The 24,099-nt window shown below is 40.2% G+C and overlaps 1 protein-coding gene across 2 annotated transcripts in view; it reads left to right on the top strand.

The window, feature by feature from the left end:
* The window catches only part of APP (amyloid beta precursor protein), a 194,194-nt gene that overhangs the window by 149,342 nt on the left and 20,753 nt on the right, over positions 1-24,099 (top strand). For both annotated transcript variants that reach the window (XM_019473070.1, XM_009282925.2), the window contains 2 exons: positions 12,745-12,966; positions 19,872-19,925. In XM_019473070.1, the coding sequence (XP_019328615.1) occupies positions 12,745-12,966; positions 19,872-19,925 (276 nt within the window). The remainder of the gene's footprint in view (positions 1-12,744; positions 12,967-19,871; positions 19,926-24,099) is intronic.

Below are 24,099 nucleotides of genomic sequence, written 5' to 3'. Positions count from 1 at the left end.
TGGCTAGTTTTTATAGATAGATAGATAGACACACACACACGGGGGGAGGGGGGTCAGGTGTTTTTTTTTAATCGTCACAAGCTTATGGTCTTTACTAAGCCAGCAGTTTTACCACTTTGTTGCCTCTATAAAATGTTTTTATAATGATTTAAATGCCATAAATTGCTCAATAAGTTACCATTGAGCTATTTGTTGGAGCAAGGTGATGTATTCTGTTTATGTGGGGAATCAACCGATGTCACAGAATCACAGAACAACTGAGGTTGGAAGGGACCTCTGGAGGTCATCTGGTCCAAGCCCCCCTGCTTAAGCAGGGACACCCAGGGCCAGTTGCCCAGGATGTGTCCAGATGGCTTTTGAGTATCTCCAAGGATGGAGACTCCTCAGCCTCTATGGGCAACCTGTACCAGTGTTCAGTCACCCTCACAGTAAAAGAGTGTTTCCTGATGTTCAGAGGGCACCTCCTGTGTTTCCGTTTGTGCCCATTGCCTCTTGTCCTGTCACTGGGCAATGCTGAAAAGAGCCTGGCTCCATCCTCTTTGCACCCTCCCTTCAGGTACTTATATACATTTATGAGATTCCCCCCCCAACCTTCTCTTCTCCAGGCTGAACAGTCCCAGCTCTCTCAGCCTTTCCTCATAGGAGAGATAATCCAGTCCCTTCATTATCTTTGTGGTCCTTTGTTGGACTCTCTCCAGTATGTCCATGTCTCTCTTGTACTGGGGACCCAGAACTGGGACACAGCACTTCAGGTGTGGCCTCACCAGTGCTGAGTAAAGGGGAAAGATCACCTCCCTTGACCTCCTGGCAATGCTTTGTCTAATGCAGCCCAGGATACCATTAGCCGCCTTTACAGCAAGGGCACATTTAAGGCTCATGTTCGACTTGGTGTCCACCAGGACCTCCAGGTTCTTTTCTGCCACGCTGCTTTCCAGCTGGTCAGCCCCCAGCATATATTGGTGCATGGGGTTGTTCTTCTCCAGGTACAGGAGTTTGCACTTCTTGTTGAACTAACTAACTGTCCTCCCTTAGTGTGTTATATTTTGGTAGGCAAAGGTAGTTGCCAGCTGGAATGACAGTTCCGTGTTGCTGAGGCTTTGTAAATTCTGTATGCCATTCGGGAGCTTGGAAGAGCTGAAGAACCTCCATTACTTCTCCAGGTTGGAGACTGAGCTCTGTCTGCTAGTGAGATATGTCCTTTGCTGCAGCTTAGGAGAGAAGGGAAAAAATCCTGGAAATAGATCCAACAATTTCCTCTTGTAAGCATCTCTTATTTTCTGTCCAGATTATTTAACTGTCATAGAAAATGGGGCAGAGAATAGTAGATGATTGAAATAGATATAAATGCACTTCACTGACATTGATGTTCTCAAATGCTTTCATTAGTAGCATGCTATATCCTCCCCATCTTTTGTAGCTAAATGGTCTATTGTGTCTTGTCATGGGCACGAACATTCTTCAGAAAAGATACAAATCCTGATTTTTGTGTGCACAAGTCCTCTTTTAACCTCATAAATATTATGAACGTGACTTTAGTCAGTGAAAGAGCCAGCTTCCTCCAGATCTTACAGATACTGTGAAAAGGATAAATGGCTTCACATGACTTTGGATTGGGGTGGCTTCTTCATCAGGGAAAGATATGGGACATCTTGTTTTCCACCTGCTTGTCAGAAATTTCATCAGAATAAAAAGGTCTTAATGAAGTTTATTAAGAGAATATTTTTCCTCTGGTTTGAAAAACACTGTTCTGTTTCACTTGCACCTTTAAGGAAATATAGTCTTGTGATCCAAGTTAAAACTGAAAACCAGGAACTTCTGATAATAATTATGGACTCGTAGATTATAAACAAAGTATTTTTTTAAATTTCCTGGGCATCTGCTATTTCAGTGGGTATTTAAATCTTTCATTCTAAATAATTCATACTTTAGCAGGGGAGGTTTAAAGGTGTTGCCTTGATTTTCTTCAGGAGCTGATGGCTAGAGCACTCTGTCCTGCATTGGTAGATCTTTCTTGAAGTCTCTATTTGGTATCCTTTCTGTTACTCTAGCCTGAAGTATTTTTTCATAGACACTTCTCTTTAAATAGCAAGTTATCATCCCCACCGCAGGTCCCACAGGAAGTTTATGACCAAGAGACTGCTCTGGGCTCACAGTGGCAGCAGGTTGAGGCTGGTACCATGTCCACTTCACAGCTTTTTTTTTTTTTTTTTCCCTTTTTTTTTTTTTTTTTTTTTTTTTTAAATCTCTACCCCTCTTTACCCCTCTGGGGGAGTCTACAGGTGACCTTGTGCACAAAGCATTTTCATCCTAGAATTAAGAAAAAATGCACTAAACTTTGAATAACTGTTTGATGGTTGGTTGTATTCTCTCCTATTTTTTCTTGTTTGATTGGATGCATGGAAATGCATGGATTTGATGAGGATTTTCTTCTAACTCTCCAGTCATTTCACATGTCATTTTCTGGCGTCGTGGAGACAACAGGCTGAGAAATTCTGTCTTGGAGAGCATTTATTCTGCTGGTAGAGGGGCTACAGTTGTATGAAAATGTTGAATATATAGGAGTGTGTGTATTATTTTAAATCAGTATACTGGATATGTTTGATTTTAAAAAGCATTGTAGGTCAGGATTACCTCATAGTTACAGATTGGTTCATAAACATCTATTTGAGTTGATTTCGTGCTCTATTGTGCCTTTGGTGTAAGTGAAAAGAAAAGCTGGAGCACTCGTTTTTGAGATGATACAGATAAGGCATGTGGTGGTACTAAAATTGTTTTAAAGCCTGATTTTACTGTTTTATGAAGCGGGATGGCTTCTCTTGGCCTTTCTCTTTTGTATTCCCTGATAATACCTTCTACCATTATACTTTAAGGAATTAATAAGTTAGTTCATCATGTGTCAAATTTAAGATGTCATTCTTTTATTGGATGGATAACAGAAGTCTGAAAAACTCTTGCAATTGTCCAGTTTGCAAATATGATCTGAGAGCAGATTAGCTCAGATGAGCTTGACTTTCTGAATGCATAGTTTCCGTTCAGATTGGGACGCACTGGCTCGGTGAAACATTGCCGGCTTACGGAAATGTCATTACACTTAGTTACCGAAAAATTTCTTGATGCAGTGAATATATGTGTAATTTAATTCATAAATATGTCATCTTCCTGTCATCTTAAATCAAGTTAATGATGTCAGCGTCCATGAATACTGAGGCAGGCCAAAATTGTGGGAGCACAAGCACCCTAACAACAGCTTCCGCTTGGTACTTGCTGTTGAACGATGGATTTTCTTTTCCCAATTACTTGGTTTGGAAACACAGTTGTGTCATTCTGTGTAATTCACTCTAAGATCAGATTCCTAATAGGGAGTGTTAGATTGTGAAAGCAGCAAATTAATCATCTTAATTCCTACGTGCCAGCAAACTGCAGGCGTCCAATGAGAACCAGTTAGACTGTCTGCACAAGCTGTATATTATAGCTTTATATATTATATATTACAGAGCTAGCATGTCAGTCGTCATTCCAGAGCAGTCTCTGGAATTGTTATCCAGGGGAATTCAAACACTGAAGTCTGAAATGCATCACTGTGGGCAGGTATCCTGAGGGGGAGGGCTAAATATGCCTCCAATGCAAATGATGTACTAAGTTTTGCTTTACTCAAGTGTAACTTTCTCTTCAGATGTGCAGAGTGAAAACTCACAGGTGCTTATTATGGCCAAGGGTATCTGACATATTCTTGCTAGGCAAGCTCTTACTATTGGAATAAAACGGGAAAAGAATTACTGAGGTTATGAGTTTTTACAGAACAGCTGGATTGATGGAAATGTTGCAGTAATCTCCTAACAGTCAGTTCCCATGCACGTGGGATTACAAATGAAGCAATCTTTCATCAGCGCAGGTTTTTCCTGCTGTGTGATTCTCATATGCCCAATTTAACTGAAAAATGTGTTTTCCTGTATAGTGCTACCTAGGCGGGGTTCCAGTCCTTTTGCTCTTCTGCTTCCTGCTGTTAGATAATGCACATGGAAAATGGTGTAAAAGCCATCAGAATAGGCCATATCCCACTTACTAGATGTATTTGCTATATTTAATAAACGTGTCTCTTTAGAACACTCAGACAACCCCGGATACATTTGGCCTATCAAGTGCTAAAACTGCTGTTAATAAATAGGCAAAATATGTATTTTGTCTGGAGCAGATGCTGCACAATTCAGTTTTGGTGAATTCTGATTTAAACTATTATAAGTGAGTCAAATCTAAAATGCTCTCTTATGACCAAGAGACTCAGGTGTGACAAATTAGTGTTCAGATTTATATATTCTTATGGATTATTTAGTGATTCCCAAGCTGCCTCCAAGTTCAGTACACATCAAAAATTGTTGTGGGTTTTGTACTCTGACCTTTAGAAGTATGTCTAGAAAATGATGGGTAACTGACTTTTTTCAGGTGTTAGAAATAGGTAGGGTTTTAGGTTCTACTGCAGGTTTGAGTTTTACTGTGTATTACAAGGTTGGCAAATAAATCTTTTAGTTTTCATCAGTAAATAAGACTGATAAATAATTTATAAATAAATAAAGTAAATAACTATTTTCAGAAAATAAGACAATAAAATTCCGTAGCAGTTATTCATAAAATGTTTTTTTTGCAGGGCAGTTTTACTTATAAGCCTTATAATGTACTTATTTAGGATGGAAATGTGCTTGGCTTTTTGTACTTCACACAAGACTGAGGGGGAATAATGAATGCTGATTCATCTGGCAGAAATGTCAGTGACAATTGGGGGGGGCTGTTTATTTGTTTTAATTTAGACTCTTCAGCCTAGTTTGAAGGACTTAATGATATGTTACTTTGGAATTAAATGTGGAGTTAAATTTAAACCTGGGGAATTTGTCACAGTGCCTTATGTGGATCAGGATGATGACATACAATGTATGTTCTTGATTATAGTATAGAGTTTCAATTCAATTTTTTTCCCAAGCATTTTTTAATATTTCATCTTCTACCTTGATGTTCGGTTGCCATCGTCTTACCTGGAGAGGAACTTTCCACATGCTAGTACAAAAAAATGTGTTTCATTCAGAATTTTTACCCAAAAGAGTGCCCTAACATGGAAGTAGGATTTTTCTGCATTTTAATCCAGAGCTTTTGAGGCTGTGAATGGTGATTTATTTTTCTGAGACAATATTATTAATTTAACCAAATTGAATGAGGAGGGTGTGAGAGGAAGGGAAGGAGACCACAGAAATGGACAAAAAGGCTTGAAGTTGTGAAAGGGAAGAGCAGGGTCTTTAATTTCTATTTAATAACTCCTTTTCAGAGATAACGCAAGTTTCTGGTTTTGGACTTACTTTATCCCACAAACTCTCTTAAACACTCTGCTTTGAACTGAAGGGGAAATGCAGTCAATCAGATGACTGGCTGTTAAATATTAAAAAAATTATAAATGTGCACACATCTATAGCCCTATATTGATATTTAATTTTAGCTAATAACTAATTTATGTAGCTGTAAGGTAGCTAAGGGTCTGTAGTAATTATAATATTCTTTCACTGAAGGTAAAGGGTGTCATAGCAGCCTTCTTACAAAATTAGACAAAATTTCAAGACCTTGAGCTTCATAGCAGGCTGTAAAAATGGGAGAGGATGATTCTGGTTCTTCCTTGATGAAGTGGTGTGGAAATTGCTCAAAAGAGCTTTGCTCAAAGCTCTCTGCAATTGTGTAGCCATATACAAAACTAAATTTGCATTGAAGTCCATCCCTAATGAAAAAGACACCTAGGTTGTATTGAAATTAATCATTAGGTGGTAATAAATGTTTTCCTGAATTTCTCATGCTTTGAACACTGTTCACTACCAGAAAACCTGTTATAACATGATCTACCTGCAGAAGGACAATTGCTCTGTATCTAAGTTAAACACCTTTGGGTTTTTTTATAATTTAAGTCAAACAGTCAATGCAAGGCAAATCTAACTGAAACATTATTACATGTACATGCTTACAGGAGGAGATTGACTTAGGTTGTTTTTATGATATGATTTGGGAAACATTGAAATCGACATATGCTAAAAGAGCAGAAGTGGCAAGAAATGGGAAAGAAATGAAAGTGATAAAGTTGTGTTTTTTTTTTTTTTTAAATATTAGAAGCATGTTCTTTGTAGTTGATTCTAAATATTGCAGCTATTCTTAAGTTCAGAGGTGTACTTCTAAAGTTTCGTTCTTAGGCAACAGGGTATTGTCTAAGGTTATGGGATAGTTATTCTCTTACTAACTTACAGGGAAAATTTCTTACATCAGCTGTTTCATAATACATTAAATGTTCATTTTCTGAGAACTTGAAAAAGGAATAGTCTTTTCACCTTATTGAACAAGATTTTCATACACGTAAGACATTTCTGAAATCTGAAAAACTACTGCTGCTACTTACTCTTGCCCTAGCGGTGATGTCTCTAAAGCATGGAAAGTAAGAACTATGAAATACTGTTTTCCATGGCTCTTGCTCTTTCACTCTCAGTTTAACCCTGAGAGAGAGACATACTGCACTGTAACAGTTTCCAGATAAGAAGATCTGTGGTGTAATTTCACAGGCTAACCAGGAGAAGAGAAGCAGCTGAAATCTGATGGGGTGGTCATGTTTCTCTGTCAGTCTGGATCTGAGCATTACAGGTTGGGCTCATTTCCAGTATTTCACAGTAATGATCTAGCATATCGCTCTTTTATCATCATCTTCAAAGCATGCAGGCAACAAAGCCACCCTCACACCTTCCAGTAGGCAGGTCACTTTCAATAAAGTTCTCATCAGAGTTGCTCTCTAAATTATATTTGACTTGTACTATACAAGTGTAGAATTAGTTCAACACTGAATACCACATAATTGTGTTTTGCACCTTGATAATGTTATAATTATGACACCTAGTAGTATGTAACATTATAATCTTATAATGCTTGATTCAGCAAAACACCTTAGAATAATGATATGCTTGAAATTCAGTGGAGCTTAACTCTTTGTAGTTAGGCACAGACTTCAGTGGGATTAAATTTAAGCACATGCTTGAAATTTCCTCTGACTCGGGCAGAGGCTGGAGGACATACCCATGGTATTTTCTGGTATATTCTTTCCTTTCTCCTTTTTATATTTCTCTCCTTTCACCTCTCCCAGTTCCTCTGGGAGGAACTCCTACTTAATGCAGTAAGTTATGTATATGAAACCCACAGGATATACAAGTGACTTAACTGCCTTTCGGACTCTGTAGAATTTACCTTCATCGCAGGTACAGAAAGCCCTTTGAACCATAAGTGTTACCTCTCTAAACTTGTGCTACTAATACTTTGTATTTTGCAGTTCCCTACATAAACCCTTATTTACAACATGTCTCAGTAGAAGTGACTTGTTGGGGGAAATATATGTGCTTTCTGAATATGAAATACATCTGTTCATTTGCATGACGTTTGTGGAAGTGCTACTAGCGTAACTGTGGGTTACAAGTATGCTTAGTTTATGCAAGAGCTCTAATATAAATGTAGATATACAGGTAAATAATGTTTTGGGTTTGTTTTGTTTTAAAGTATTCACCAAGGCAAAGTCTTTAAGGAGGTCTTGTTTTCATATTTACCAGTTTGAGGGAGTTTTGATTCATACAGCTGACAAAATGCAGACATTCAAACTTAGTTAAAACCTGACTGCATTACATCAGTGCAACTCTTTTGGGCACATGCTCGTGTTGAAGATTATCAACTATAACATATTGAATTAGCCCATAAAGTAGGCGTACGACTGAAAGCTGCATCTAAACATGTTACCTCTTATCACGTGCACTGTAATAAATGATTGTGTAAATGTTCTTAGTGAATCCTAATTGTCACGTACAGCATTTGCATGATTTAAACTGCCTTCAAACTGGTATAAGATAACGTGTGCATGTGCAAATGAAGCAATTGCTATGACTCAAGCACTCTGCAATTTCTGCCATTAAGAACAATAAGGAGGTTGCTGACACTTTTTAATTTTGCCATTTTGAAAGCACATGCTCAAAAGCAACTGTAACTTTGGGAAAAACACATGTTCAGTTCAGCCTGAATGGTGACTGATAAGGTGATGAATATGAGGCAATAAGACTCTGCATTTGTACCAAATTATTTGAGCTGGTTCCCAAACCTGTATTTGTTGAATCAATATATATTCTGTCATGTAGAGGTCATTTTACAATGGAAGTTTGGTGTTGGGTCAAAAGTGTAGCATGTCATTTGATGGTGTCTTAATTAGTATTTAGAAGAGTGTTTTGGGTGCACTTTGTTTCTAATCTGGTTTAAGACCTTAAATTGCTTTATAGAACTTCCAAAATTGCAATTGCCAATTTTAAAGCTGCTTTTCAAGTAAGTTCAAAAGTCTTGCACGTGGTAGTGACGGCAGAGCTTTTCATCTGGTAGATAGGCTCCTTGAAAAGAAAACATAACAAACACATTAAAATTACTTTTGGAAATTTTAAATAATGAACTATGAACTAAATGGTGGTTTGAAAGATAACTAATGGATTGCTGGAATTCTGGGGCAGCAAGTGGAGCTGTTCCACATGAAACTTCTGTCATTATAGCTATGCCAGTTAAGGGCTGGGGTAAGTATGCCCCAGGGTCCAACATTGGAAACAATGTTGTATGCCAATAAAAAGTAGATAAAGTTACAAAATAGCATGGTTTTTGCCACTCTAAGACTCCATCACCTCTGTTGGGATTTGTCATGGTGTCTTTGCTAGTACAGTGCTCTTTGCAAAGCCTTTCAAGTAGAAGTGTGGTCTAGGGCCATTGTGGACAAATGGCTTCTAACAATCTAGCATCCACCAGAAGATTTTGTGATAAATTTTATTTCTTTTCCTCTGCTCCTTCTTTGCTTTTGGCTCCGTGTGTCTCTTTGTGGGATAAGAGAATGGTCTTGAAAGGAGGTTGTTGTGGTATTACCCTTTTATCTAGTTCCCCAAACGTATTTCACTTCAATTTTTCTAGATGTTGAGTAGTAATGGCCCGTGGGGAAACGCCTGCAGTGAGCCCAAGAATGAGTGAAACTTACTTTGAGATTATGAGAAGTCTGAGAAGCATTTTACTGAAGTACCAGAAGTGAGCCTGTCTCTCATCCTGAGAAAGAAAGGGTTTGGGTGGCTGAAGGGGAACTTCGGGTGCCTGAAGGAGGAGCAGCAATTGTGTGCCCTCACACCAAATGCAGAGCTGCTGGGAGGTTTGAGGTCCCAACTAAGTGTGGGTTTTTCCCAAGACCATGGTTGCTTTTGAGCACATGCTCTCAGAGGAACAAAAAGTTTCAGCATCCTCCTTATTATTCTCGATGTCAGGACTTAGCAGAACACTACAAGGAGATAATGAGCCGAGCAACAACAGCAACAAAGTTTATTATAGGAAGATTGCCATGGGGTTTTTGTCCTGTTGGTTTGACGGGAGATTAAATTTTGAAGAACAGCCTAGAATCTCTCTGTTTTCAGCACCTAATAATGAAGATATTCACCACACAAAGAAAACCCCTGAAACAGCCTTGAATGCACATCCTAGCCTCCAGCTGTGTCTGTACTCCCAGCTTATTTAGGGAATTGTCTTTTGCAGGGTGGGGGAATTGAGGTGGCAGCTGTGAAAAAGGGAGGGAATGCTGGGTAACAGCGAGGCTGTATGGCTTTCCATTAGCGTAACTGATGATTCAACTAGCCATCAATACTCGGAACAAAATCAACACTGAAAAATTGATCTTGGATTTTGCCAGCTAGTGTCGATAACTGGAAATCCTAGGGCAAACTTTTTTAGCAGTTCAGAGATTGAAACAATTGTTTGCAAATAATTTACTCAATGCAGACACAGCTGCCTCAGGCTGATGGACTCCAGCGCAGTTTCTAAGCCAGGAACTTCCAGTTTCTCACTATCGTTCAGTGTCTGATTCATCATGTCAGATGGGCTTGATTCATTTTGGCCATTGTTCCCTTGCTTGTGAAATGGATGCGATCATAATCTGTTGCTTGTAGTATCTGTCCGCCTCACTTGAGCTATTGTGCTGGTCAGTTAATGTCCGTGCTGTGCGCCACAGCTGAACGGGAAACAATGGAGCCTGCAAGCGCCAGCGACGACATGCTCTCCCAGTTGGGAGACTTTGTGTACGCATCACTCCCAGCCTCTAGGGATTTGGATATAATCACGGTATCGTGATGGGAGTCGGGTGCCCCTCGCTGTCAGCCTGGCAGGCCCAGCCATGCCTGTGCTGTGGCCTCCCCCTGAGCGCCATGCCAGCCATGGTGCTGCTCCTCCGCCGTCCGAGGCTAGGTGCTTCTCCCTCTGCTCTTTCCTCTCTGTGCACCATTTGTCCCTTTCCAAGGGCAGGAGCTGTCTGCAGGTAACACAGAGTACATTGGCGGTGTGGAACGGACAGGAGTTGTGGAAGATCAGCACTGCCCAGAGGAAAGAGGCGACTGAGGCACAGCACCCCCAGCACTGCTCCCTGCCGCCACTCTGTGGGCTGCAGCTCTTCACAGCTGCCCCACGTGATCCCCTGGGGATGGGGAGGACAGCGGGAACACGGGGAGCTGCACCCCAAAACCCTTCTGGTTTCTGGGTCCGAAAGGCTGGCAGGCACTAAGATGCTCAGCGGCACTGTAATGCTCACTTTCCTGTGATTTGTGATGACTTGGTATTATAATGTGCTCAGCTGGTATCACCTGTGGCTCCCTGCAAGGCACTTGGACACCAGACTTCTCGCTCAGGCCACTATCATCCAGCTCCTTTTTTGTGAAGTCTCTTCATCCCTAGCTAATGAAAATTAGCATCTGTCATGTGATACAATGTCTGCTCAGATTCTATCGAGGTGCTTCACCTGTCTCTCCTCTGATACAAGGAGACACTTCAATTTGATAAAGGATTAGTGTAAGTGCAGTGGGGAGGCAAAAATCGGACTTGCCTTCCATGCTGAAGATTTATTAGGTATCTTATAAAATAATACTGTTTTCAATAAAAGGAACACGAAGGGAAAAACAATTCAGTGTTACGTAGGCTTTCTGTACTGTCCTAGTAAGTCATTCTAAAGAACAAATTAAGTCACAGAACTAAATTTTGTATACACATTAGGCTTACTGTCTACTAAAGCAATTGCTGTTTAAACAGAAAAAATTGTTTTAAAACATTATTTTACAAGATTCAAGACCCATATTCGCCCCAGGGCTGGGGTTACAGCTTCTTGTTTAGTTTTGATGTTCCGAATTTGCTGTAGTAATGGGGTGGCAGAGAGTTGCATCAGCGATCTCACTAAGAGGTGGTCTTTAAGAGAGGTATTGCAGAGCAGAGCCCTACTACATTATCACTGATAAAAGCACTGAAGCAGTGCCAGCTCTAATGTTCGTGACTTGCTGGGGATCCTTACTGAGGGCTGCTGAATGGGTGCAGTGTACTTCTGTGGTGGTATGGCACGGTATAAGGTTGGTAGGGAAATAACATTCAAAAGATTTTACTGAGGGCTATAAAACTCTGGTGTGCATAGAAATGTAGATGTACTTTCTCACTGATGATACTGGGAAATAAGCGAGCCCCTATGGAGTGACATAAAGAGTCTATCAAGTAGAGTGGTGATTCCTGTCCCTGACTCACTACAGGTTTCAGACGTGGGTGTGAAGCAGTGACAGTCAGGGGGTCCTCAACAAAGTGAAAAGAGAAGCCAGTCTTAATAAAAGCTTTTGTATCATCAACTGTCATGTTTGTGCTCACGTGTGCGAGCACTTGCATAACCATTACAGTCTTTGATTCTGAACTATTCAGCTCTGTAACGCCTGTGTACTAATTACATTGATACATTATTAGCAGTTTTCTTCTTCATTGCAATTGCTTGCTTACTTTAATGTGCTCTTGTGCACCAAGTTCCCTCAAAGTACTTGCAAATAGTGTGTTGCTCCTACAAAAAAAAAGGCAGTGAAGGGGAAGAACAAGAGTAAATGAACTTTTGGTGGGAGAAGGGAGTTGGAATAATGAAGCACACACAAACTCCAAGCTTACTTTTAACGCTTGAGTTGGACAGTCTGTCCTATGCACCTGATGGAGCTGAAAAGTGCTTTGATTGTTCTCACCTTGCTTAAGTCCAGGAAAAAACAACCTAGATAGTATTGCACAGCTTTAGGTCCTGGTTGGTTGTAAAATAATTTGTCTACAGACACCTATTACTACTCTAAGATTTTTAGCAAAGAACTACTTCAGTATTTTGGCAGAGTTACATACGTTAAAAGTACAAATGTTTGTTCAGATTCAGTGTGTTATAGTAATCCCAATTTAATACAGTAACTGTTGTGGTGAGGTAGGATTTAAGAGCCATGATGAGCTTTCACAGCATTTAAGAGGAAGGGGAAATAAAAAAGACACTCCTTCCTGTGGACCTCTTGTGTGTTGACTTATGGCAACATGTTGAGTTGAAGGGAATTGATTTGTGCTTCTTTTAAAATTGGTAGAAAAGAGTCCAGGGACTTGTAAAGCACAGACCTGTGATCTCTTATGTGGTGGCAATGTGGGTGGGAAATGGTATTGAACAATTCTGGTTGATGTTTAAAAAAAAATACCTTACTTAGCAGCAGTGCTTATCACAAAGTTTTGACTATTCCAAGCCTTTATGTTTTTCTTTATCATAAGAAAACAGAATCTCATAACGGTAAATTAATACTTCAATATCATTGGAAATAGGTCCTCAGAAATGCCAGCTCCTTCAGATAATTTCTGTGTTGAAATTTCTTGCAGATGAATTACTTCAGAAAGAGCAAAACTATTCTGATGATGTTTTGGCCAATATGATCAGTGAGCCCAGAATCAGCTATGGAAATGATGCCCTCATGCCTTCATTGACAGAAACTAAGACCACAGTTGAGCTTCTTCCAGTGGACGGAGAGTTCAGCCTAGATGACCTTCAGCCATGGCATCCCTTTGGTGTTGATTCTGTTCCAGCCAATACTGAAAATGAAGGTATGTACAATAGGGGGAGAAACCACAGAATATTCTGAGTTGAGCTTTGTGATCTCTCTTCATGTTGTTCCCTCAAAACTTAGGTCTTTCTGATGTAAGCAGGATAGAGGTTCTCAAATCTAAGTTTAGAACTGGTCTGCTGTGTCAGCTGTGTCTCTTTGATGGAACAGAAAATCCTGACTAAAATTTGGAATTTAGACACACAATAAATTTCGGTGTTCCAGCAAATGATGAGTGACAATCTTATAAAATATATGACAATGAGCTAAGGGAGATAGATAAGCTGTTAGATTTGTGCCATGATGAAATGAGTGTTTTAGTTAAGGAAGAGCATTCATAATCATATGAACATGATTACAGATCCAGCACAATCCTAGCGTGAGAGTTGATTTCATTTCCCCCCGACAATGGTTTTCTGGAATGTGCTGCAGAAATGTTCCTGCATACTCAGCAATGCAACTGCTTAGTGAAAACTTTTTTCCTGAGGAGTATTTTATGTTGCTCATGGACTAATTTATTGAAGTGACTGCATAATACTTTAATAATTTATGTATAATCTGGAATTGGTAGTTTACTTAGGTGCCGGAGCCAATTAATTAGAAACCTGACGGACTTCAATCATGTCATTCAAGTTCTCCTCTTATTATGTTTGTTTTCCTTTATCAGTTCAACTCAGTGCTAAGTTAATCACAACAGTGAAAGTTCGGTACTGCAAAGCAGCAGTAGATTCACAGAGGCTGGAGCTACAGAAGTCTTTTTTCAGGCAAATTTGTGTTTTATGGATCTGTGATTTGTAGCTGAACTGCACAGACTTTAACATCCTCCAGAAGTCTTTTGAAATCACTGTCTTAGGCTATACGTGCTGTCAGAATGAGTTTTGCAAGCCACCTTATGCAGTTAGTCTCACTCCAGCATGATGTGTGAGTGACTGTGGGCAGCTGGGTGCTTGGGAGACAAACACAGGATGTGGACGTGGATTTGCCAGGTCTAGTGTTGGTGCCAGGTGAAATCAGTGGAGTCAGAACCAGTTTTGTGATCAAAGTGGGTCATCCCCAGGAGGCAGAGAAGTCTAAGGTCAAGTGAAAGAAAAGACATGGCTAGGATCTGAGCGAAGGTCAACAAACGCGTGAGGCAGAAGTATACCCCATTTGAGGGGAAGAGGAGAAGGCTGGTCAGGAGTGGGGCTAAAATCAGACCGCCAGGGAGTCAGCGCTACAGGTAGGGACCAAGAAAAAGAGCAGAGAGAGCTGGAGCAAACTGAACGGACTGGCCAGCAGCAAGAACCAGAAGACGGTGACAAGGACTCCAGACATCCCTGGAGGGCACTTGCAGCCAAGTGATGTGCTGACCAGCTGAGAGCAGCTGGCTGGAGTGCATCAGGTGCTGGCGAGTAGTACAAACAGCTGACCAGGCTGGCAGGCTAAACTTCAATTTCCTGGGGAATCAGCTGCAGCTCGCTATAGTGCACATGTCAAGGCTGTCTGCCAGGAGCAGGCCACAGTCGGGCTGGTGGTGTCTGTCCTGCAGGAATTTTCCAATACAGCTCTCGCTGCAGTTTTTCCCATAGCTGAGGCATACAGGGCATCAATTTCTATACCCACTGCCTGCTTTCATGAAACTGGGGGGGGGGAGAGAATTAATTACTTCTCAAGTCTGTCCTCCCAGCTTTCAAAATGTAGTGATTTCAGTCACCAAGTTCAGAAGTTATTAGGTAGACAGGTGAAATACCCACAGTTTAATCACACAAGCCTTTTTTTCCTTCAGAAACCTGGCTAAGCCCAGAATTAATAATGAAAGATACATACTTCAATGTGACACTGAATTCCCATAGGCAAGTATATTGGGTGTGGTTCTCCTTTTAAAATGTATGACAGCAAATAAGAAACAAAAACTCTCCTGCCTTGAATAACATCGTGTTTAATTATGAATCCTGCGTATTTTAATGCACTGCATGGTTTGTTGCAGGACTTCTTAATGTTTACTGTGGGAACACCTTTTAACTTTCATGCCTTTAAGTTGTTGGGGATTAGTGGGGTTTTTTTTTATATCAGGTTTGTATTTGTCATGAAGTTAGCACAGCAGACAGTTCTGTTAGGCCAACGATTATTAGTGTTTAAGTCTGCTCAGTTAGAAATAGAAATTATTTGACGACTTAAACCTCTTCAATTCCTTCTTGTTTCCCATTATACTTCTCTGTCATCTACCCAAACCACAATGTGGTTAATGTGATCATGCCTACAACACCTTCTTTCTCTCTTTAGATACTCTCTCTATACCTTTGCCCGTAGTATCAAAGGGGAATTTCACAGCCTCATCTTTTTCCTTTGTGTTTGTCTCCCATATCTTTGTTCCAGAAACCCAGGACTAACTGTGCCATTTGTCCTCACTTCCCATGCCTGTTTTCTTCCATGGCCGTGGTCTAATCCCAGGCTTTGTCTAAATTGCTTCCAAAAACATGTGTCTGTCTTGTTATAATATGCTTTGGAAGTAGCAAGAAGTAAATAACAATTGACACAATTTTCTCCTTCTCTTTTTTCCTCCTCTTCGTCACTGAAGGTCTTTTTACAGAGTCTGTTTTTCACACAGTAAGTTCCCCTTCTGCAGGGAGGTGTCTGTATTTTATGCAGTACTGAGCAAGTCATTACTGTTTCTTAACAAATAACCATTGATCAAAAAAGGTGTAAGTTCAAAAATCACGTGCTAGAGAAACCTCAAATACTGTAGAGCAACTAACCATTGCAGTATTAGTGACGGTCAGCATCTCTTGCTGCTGGAAGATGCTGAGCATGCCAGCAAACGTCAGAGAACTGAGCGTCTCAGGTCCCATTTACTTGGGTGAGGGCTGGGATTACTCAGCACCATCAAGAAAACCACAGAATGTTCCATGTGAACAGCCTGGTATCTGGGAAATCTGCTGAACAGTTAGTCCAGCAGATTTAACAGAGACTACCAGAGGAGTTTCAGATGGCAAGCAAGCTACAAGTTCAGTTATCGATACTGTTTTGGTCTAGTTTGAAAGCTGAAGTCAACTTTTTTTAAAACTGCTGAATACAAATCCAGAGTGCTAACAGCTCGGCATATGCAGGTGGGTCTCTAGGTAGAATGAAAGTGTCGACTTCCTCACTGCAAAGAGCTGTTGCACTGTATAAGCAATAGTTTTCTTCAGTCCTGAGCAGGCACACCAGATAAATAATTTACCTCATTGCAAATTTGCATTACTGTCAAAACAAATTTCTAATGGGACCACTGACATCTGGGAGGCAACTAAACAGATCGTGGAGCTGGCTGGGTTAGGACCTGGGATCCCACCCCCTCCAGCACAGTCACAGTGACAGGACTTTTTTTTAACGAACCATTCAGGGAATGCTTAAACCAAAGTGTTATTGTGGAAAAACTGGAAGGAAATGCAGCCATTAAGTCTTATTTTCAAAGTATCCAGTATTCTGTGTACAAGTGATGAAGTTAAAATACTACAAAAAATACCTTAAATTTGTCATTAGTTCTCATGCCTGTTTTCTTCCATGGCCATGACCTAATCCTAGGTTTCACCTAGAGATATTAATAATGTATTGGATTGGTACGTTGCCATATAATCTCAAGGTTTCATAACTCCATTTGAAATTTTCCCAATCTAAACTGCATGTTTAGGTAAAAGGATAGGTTTTATGCAAACAGTTTATTTTACTAAAATTGCTTTTTCTGATGAACGAGTGAAAAATAGTCTAAAATAAAAAGACCTTGAAAGTCAAGCGTAGCTCAGTATTTTCTGAAAGTATTTCCTTCCTTGTTGTTTCCCTGAGGTAGTTTCCCAGTAAATGTCCACAGGAATTAATGCAAAGCACCAGGTAATACACTACACAACTTGAATGGCTGAACGTATGTCTAGTGTATTGCAGTACAAATTAGGTTAACAAAAAATGCTCTCTGAGGACACTGAAGGCACCACCAAACTGTCAGGAAATTGTATATTAACAATGAAAAATGCATCTTCAGAGATGGGGGCAAAACCCCAACAACTGTGAAGCTCTGACATTGCCAAGGTCCCTGGGCATTTTGCCAATGACTAACTGGGTTTAGTGTTTTAGCCTTTGTATTTTACCGTGCAGTTACAGTTAGCCTTAGTGACAAAGTATTTATCTAAAGTGAGATTTTTGTGAATGTACTGTGTTATCCTTATGACTTGGCCAGTTACTCCCTTCAACGCTGTTCTTGGTAGGTGAGCATCCCATAGCTCTCCTCGCCTGCTGGTTTGTACCAGCTTTTGAGCTTTTTGATTCACCTTTCCTTTATTTTTGAAAAGAGAAGCAACCACATTCTCTCTTGCTCTTCTGAGATGTATTAGCGTTAGATATAAGGTGGGATGTGTACCCTGTATGAAGCCTGTGTAGTCAGTATAAGCAGATACCTACCAATTTAGTTTTGTGAGGCTATTTGGAAAATAAATTTTCAGTCTTAATTCTGTGTACTTCTGTGCACGTGGAAGTGTGTTCAAGAGAAATACGATTCTGGAGCATCAAATGGAATGCAGTTTTTATAATGATACACAGTACCTCTTAGAGTTTTGATTATTGATAAATACTGTAATAGGTTTAAACTTCTCCCCTCTATATCAACTGTTGTGAGGCGGTGCGGTCCAGTGGGGCAGGCAATGAGGGAGCCCACGGACAAGATTTTTCAGAGTTAACTGCTGTTTGTGTGTACATCAATACCGGGGCAAGAGCAAGCAGGTTTTAAAATGCAACTGAAATTCAAAAGGTGGCAGCTCAGGGCTGTCCAGAAACCAGACTTTATTTGTATCGTGCTGCCCGGGGCACGCTGCGCTTAGGCACCTGGAATCACGATCTGCTTTGGAAGACCCTTGGCTCTGAGCTTTTGCCTCCAGTTTTTGCCCTGCAACTGGTTTGTGACCTTGAGCAGGTCATTTCACTTTTGTGTCAGTTATGAAATGTACCGGTAATGTTTGCCTCTTCCCCTGTAAAGTGCTTCCAAAGCTATAGATGATAAGAACAGTTATTCATTATTAATACTTTCACCTAATGCCACAAATACTGCATTACCCTGAGGTCAGGTCCATGCTACTGTACAACAGAAACTTCCTCCATCCTTTTCTCCCTTCACCTACTCCCATTTTTATTGCTACGCACAACCTGCTCCCTCAGTTCGCCATAACTGTGGTCATGTAGGGTTACAGAGTGCTCAGCCAGAAGGAAATAAAACCTTTCAGCCTTCTAGGGAGGAGGCAGGAGCCAGGGCGACGGAGGAGGGTTCTGCAGGAGTAGTTTGGGTAACATTGATCCTTGGTTGTTTCTTCCCTTCAGTCCTTTCCACTGAAAAATTACTGCTGACCTACCCAAGGGTTGGTCCCGACAATATTGGAAAACCTAGCAGAAGACTTAAATAGGAAAATACTCAAAATTGTAGGTTTTAGTTAAGGATGGAAATTGGTTTTTGTATAGTGCTATGTAAGGAAAGCAGTTACATGGTCTGCTAGTGCCACTCTGAACTGCTGTGAAGGAAAGTGGTTTGATGGCTTGCCTCTGCAGCACCAGACCAGCAAGCTCTGTGAAAATTTTGCCCTTTTGGAAACACAAGCAAGTCAGATGTGCAGATGCACTTTTAGTCTGCGGCTACTATAAAGCTGACTTACTGCTTTTTTCCGGAGGCAGGAGCTATTGCAGTTATCTCCTGTGTACAAAGGGCATGGGTGCCACATAGGCTGTCACTTACAAGCACGGCAGGTTGTTTGTCAGACCCATAGGAACACTAAGCAAGTGACTTCCTAGGAAGATGGGCAGTCCCCTCGCTTAAGTCAGCAGTATTGTCAGGTTTTCTGATGCTGAATACAGTGAGCAGTTCATGATTGAAAACTGTACTTTTGTCAGGTTTCCTATGTTGTTGTGACTCCCTTACTGCTGATTAGAAGGTTCATACTTGAATCCTGAAATTCAAATGAATGAGAATACCTTATTTTAAAAATTCTGAATTCCAAGCTACAGTGTAAAATTTCATTTCTGAATTTTATTTCTTTCTGACAGTGGCACTTGGGTAGATAAGCAAGGCAACAGTATTGGAGCAAAAGAGAGAAACAACAAAAAAAGAGGGGGGGGGGAAATCTGAATGTTTTAATGAACTTCTCCAATATGTTCAGTTTGGACTTAACTGAGGCAGTAGGTAATAACTCAAACAGCTCTAAAAGTTTTGCACATCCTGTTTTCTATTAATGCCAGTGAGCTCCATCAACCTTAGGTTTCAACTGGTAAAGCCTTAGTACAGTAATACAAGAGTTTTAAAACTGTGTATGACACAATTGGGTAGAAAGTGGTGTTTCTCCTTTGCTTCCCTTTCGAAAATTGGAAGACAAATTTGCTGTCTACAAATCAGAGCATATTGGAATGAAGTATTGATTGTATTTTCAAAATGTGCTTTACTTTTTTCAAACCTTATAGCTAGTGCTGGAAAGAATCCCTATTGAAAGGAAAAAGGAGTCAGGATTCAGTGAGTTTGTAAGTCAGCATTGATCAAGACTGGCTGCAAGAACTCACTCGTCATGTCTGTTCTTGCTGCCAATTCTGATCGGAGAACTGGTTGCACATAATGAATATAGTTTTGCTCTATAGAGAGAAATTCTTTGATCTTGATGGTTTCTCACTTTAAGCAGTAACCAGAATATGATGTAAAATTGACACATCAGCTGTGAAGCTTTCCTTTTGAAGTCGTGCCCATCCCTTCCTTTTATTTCCAGGATTAACTGAAGGCAGATCTTTTATAGCTGTTGCTTTGGTAACTTTGTTTATGCAGTATGCCTTTCCTGCACTGTCCCAATGGAAGAGCAGTTGACTTTATCATTTTGGGGGATTTTGTTTATTTTTTGTTTGCTTTTTTGTTTCTTTTCTACACATGCCCAGTTGAGCCAGTTGATGCCCGCCCAGCTGCAGACAGAGGACTCACCACACGACCAGGTATATAACTTGCATGGCTTTTACCTAACCTGTGTTTTCCCAGCATGCATGTGGTCTGCTTGAGCTGAAATGATCACTTTTTCTTTGGTATAACCTTCTCTAAAAATGTAATGCTATGCCATGAACCAGGGAAGAGCTCCCACGCAAACCCCCATCAGCCTGTGTGAGTGCTGTCTATGTCAAGGGTGTTCAGAATGGGTACTTGCAGAGGGAGTGGGACCCAGAACTGATATTCATATGAAGTTGTCATCCCTTGTAGCAATAACGCTTTGGCAGGTGCAGGAGGCAGTGGACACGGTACCCCATAGCGCAGAGAGTACTTTTAATTTGGGAATGTATGATAGAAATGTTGAATCCTCTATGTAGAGTACACAGTTTCTTGTAAGTTGGGGCTAATAAAGAATTCATGCGTACAATTTTAGAATTGCAGGGGACATCAAGACTTTTTGCTGTGATACTTATCTTAGCTAACTCCAGGTATCTAAAAATTGATACATATTTTCTCCCTCTGAATTCACTGAGGACACCTCTATACGGCTATTCATTCCATTCTAGGATGGAGAGGGGTGATTATTTGCCCTCTGTAGGTACCTGTGTCTTCCTATTGATTTCGGAGTAATAGCAGATGACTAGCTTGAGTCAGGCTGCAAATGTTTGGAAAAGTTAAATGGGACAAATCCGATTTTCAAAAGTAAAAGATTGCTTTTCATACTAACTTCTTTTTCTTTTATGTTGTTTTTCCCCTTTTTTTTTGTTTAGGATTACCTAGAAATGGCTGATTCCATTGAGAGCAAACAGCCTTTTATTTCAGAAGAGGTTACTCTCCAACACGTAGTGAGATTAGATCGGTATATTTTAGGGTCAGAATTATTTCAGTGTCACATCGTCATTGTGGTTTTTTTCTTCAGATCAGATCAAACAGATCAATCTGTCTTCTTTTTCCCTTCATCTTTTCCTCCAAACGTCCATTAGATAACACTATGGACAAAGACCTCCTAGTGTGTTTAAATCTTTCTGATAACTCACCGGTGTTTACTGACTAAAGAAATTGCTACAATGGGAAGTAAAATAAGCTCATATATTGCAGCAATTGGGATGCATGTCAAGACTGGCTGGGTGATGTGCTCCTAGAACTGTTTTAGGAGTCTGACACCTTTACCTTGTGTTTAGAGCCTCAATTCATTCCATGAAGAGAGCCTGGAAACAGGTACAGAGCTAGCTGTACAACAGTGCCAAAAAATCATGGGATCAGGGAACATCCCCCCAGTACCGGGTTATCTCTGCCTTCTGGATTAGATTTCTTCCCCAAGAGCAGTAGAAATATCATCATAAATGAAACATGAATGTGTTTAATCTGAATTTTGTAACGTTAGTTCAATCTAACAATTTTCTTATAATACTAAAGTTTGTGATTGTTAACTGTTTTAATTTCAGTCGTCTTGAAAAATCTCCTGTTACGAGGCCCATATTTATTACTAAAGATTATTCCTTCCTCCCTTCTGTTCCCCCACACATACACACATGTGACAGAAATCTTCTGTGTCCCTTCTCTAGAGAAAGGATTTTCTCACACTGCCACACTCTAGTTTCAGAGTGAAATGATGTGTTTTAGTCCACTGTATCAGAGTGCTTTGTTGGTTGGGGTGATACAAATAGTACTGAAAGTATGGCTAGCATAGGTCATGACTGATCTTTGTGAATGTGTACGGTAGACTACTAAGGAGAGGTAAAAAATATTTCAGCGTGTGACCATTATGGCTTGAAATTTTCAGCAGATACAGTAACTTTTGCACTATGAAAATCACATGGGATATTTCCTCAATTTTCTGCTCAAGTGCAAAAGTAGTACTGTCCAGGGGCCTGTGCCACCTTCGTCGCTTTTAGCGCAGAGTTGCAAAGGCCCATGCTCTGCATTTGGCACGGAGCCTGGCAAGGACGCACGCCACGTTCCTCCGTGCAGAGGGATGGTTGCTTCCCTGGAGAGATTGAAGTCTCTCACTGCCGTGCCAGCATTCTGAATTTCACACCATAAAGTGTCTTACATGTGCATGTGAAATAGGGATTTTGCCCCTTTACAGTAGTGCTAAATGTATTGTGACAGTAAGCAAAATGTATTCTCTTCACCATTCCTGGTAGACCTTGAGTTCCTTATGTCTTTAATCACCCCGTCCAGACTTTGGCAAGTTTGTCCTTACTGATACAAGTTCTGGCAATAAATGTCCACCTGATTTTTCATCATCCTTTAAAAACAATTTATCTGTGATAAAATTTCAGTTTAACAAAAACCTGATACCAGTTTGAGTAGTTTCATAAACTGGGAATAGAGAAAATCAAATGGATGCTTAATTAAACTGTGAAATACAGAAGGGATTCTGACGGTTTAAAAATGTGTGCTTTAAAATTGTTTAACTTGCTAATTAGAAATAAAATTTCTATGTTAGAGGTTAAAAAAGGAAAAGAGCTATTTTGCAGTCACTGTCCTTTTGGGAATAGTCAGTTTTTGTGGTTTGGGGGTATTCTTTACAGGAAAAAAAATCTAAAAAACGAGGATATTATTCTAGAATGAAAAAGTATTAACAAGGGACCTGGAGGCAGATTAATACATGTAGCTGCTTGTAACGTTTTGTTTTAATTGCCCAGATTCTTGTTGATTTCCTGAAAGGTTTGCCCTTTTCATAGTCCTCACTTTCCAGTTTGTGCTTCTACTTGTTTTGCTCAAGGGAACAAGGTGGTGACTTGCTTCTTGAGGGTGAAAATACAGGTGCCATGTTAACCTGGAACAGTCCAAGCCTGGGAATAAGAACAAGTGAATGTTTTGTAGGTGTTCAAAATGCTTGAAGAAAATCAGCTCTGAAAGAACTAAGACAAACATACAAACCCGTGCCCTTTTTTCTCCTTTCTATTTTGTTTTTACCGCTTTTCACCCACACAACATTCTTACAATGATGTCTGCATTTTTCTTAAAAGTAGATCAAAATCATCCAGATGATCTTTGTCCCTTTCCCACAAGAGAGGTAATTTGGTCACGGTACAGAAAAGAAGAGCAAGTACTTAGTAGTATTTGTGATAACTAGAATCTTGTTACCTCACCACATTGTTCTCACTCTTTCAAAACATAAATTCGGTGAGTGAAGTCAGGAAATGTGAAGAGCTGTCCAATCCATAGAGCACAAAAGCTTTTGAGTAAGGACCAAGTTTAAAGCATTTACTAAAATTTAAGCCAGTTGTCCAAATCCCTCCCTCTGTTGCACTCCACCTTGGCTGTCAGCGGTTGAAGCTTGAATTTGAATCTGATTTACATCAGTCCCAGGAGGAGAGTAATGTCAGGGGGACCCCCATTTCCTGGTATAGTATGTGATTCACACTGGTATTTGAAAAGGAGCCTGGTGCTTCCACACACTGTCCTTCCCCTTTTTAATTCACAAATGGGAGAACAAAAGTAAGAATTATGCCTGAATCCCTTTCTTGTTGTCTCTTTCCTGAAAAGGAGGTAAACAGAGATAATAAAAGGTCAAAGGGAAAGAAAATACCTAGATGTACTAAGCAGTCATCAGTGCGCTATTTTTTTAATACAGCACAAAATGATAAGAGATTATGACGTTTCTTGCTATTTATAAATTGCTTCATCCAGGGAGGCGTTAGAAGGCTTCAGTCCAGCCCGAGAACTTCCATAGGAAGAGCTTCAAATACAAAGAATACCTCTACTTGATAGCCTCCCTGTAACAGCTTTTTCAATAGTGTTTCCTTCTCACCTGTGCCCCAGAGGTCGCTTTTTTATGATGAACATTTAATTTCTTGCAGCTGAATTTTGGGTATGTGTTTATTAGTAACTTTTTTCTCTTTGTGTGTGTGTGGAGAGAGAGAGAGAGAGAGAGATACACACACATAAAGATAGGTATAAAAACATCTTTAGATACTCAAAAGCAATCTCCTTTTTACTCATGTTAATTCATCAGGTCTGATCTGTGGAAATTGGGTGAAGATTAGAAAACCTGCCATCAGAATGGATGTTGCTTAGTATCCACAGATTTTCTGAAATTCAAGGTGATAAAGAAAATCATAGAATCATAGAATCATTGAGGTTGGAAAAGACCTCTAAGATCATCGAGTCCAACCAGCAACCCAACACCACCACCCACTAAACCATATCCCTAAGTGCCTCATCTACTCGTCT

The sequence above is a fragment of the Aptenodytes forsteri genome, unplaced genomic scaffold (genome assembly GCF_000699145.1).
Source record: "Aptenodytes forsteri isolate BGI_AS27 unplaced genomic scaffold, ASM69914v1 Scaffold2, whole genome shotgun sequence".
NCBI lineage: Eukaryota > Metazoa > Chordata > Aves > Sphenisciformes > Spheniscidae > Aptenodytes > Aptenodytes forsteri.
The sequence above is the reverse complement of the archived record's forward strand: the minus strand, read 5'-3'. Positions and strand labels throughout refer to the sequence as shown.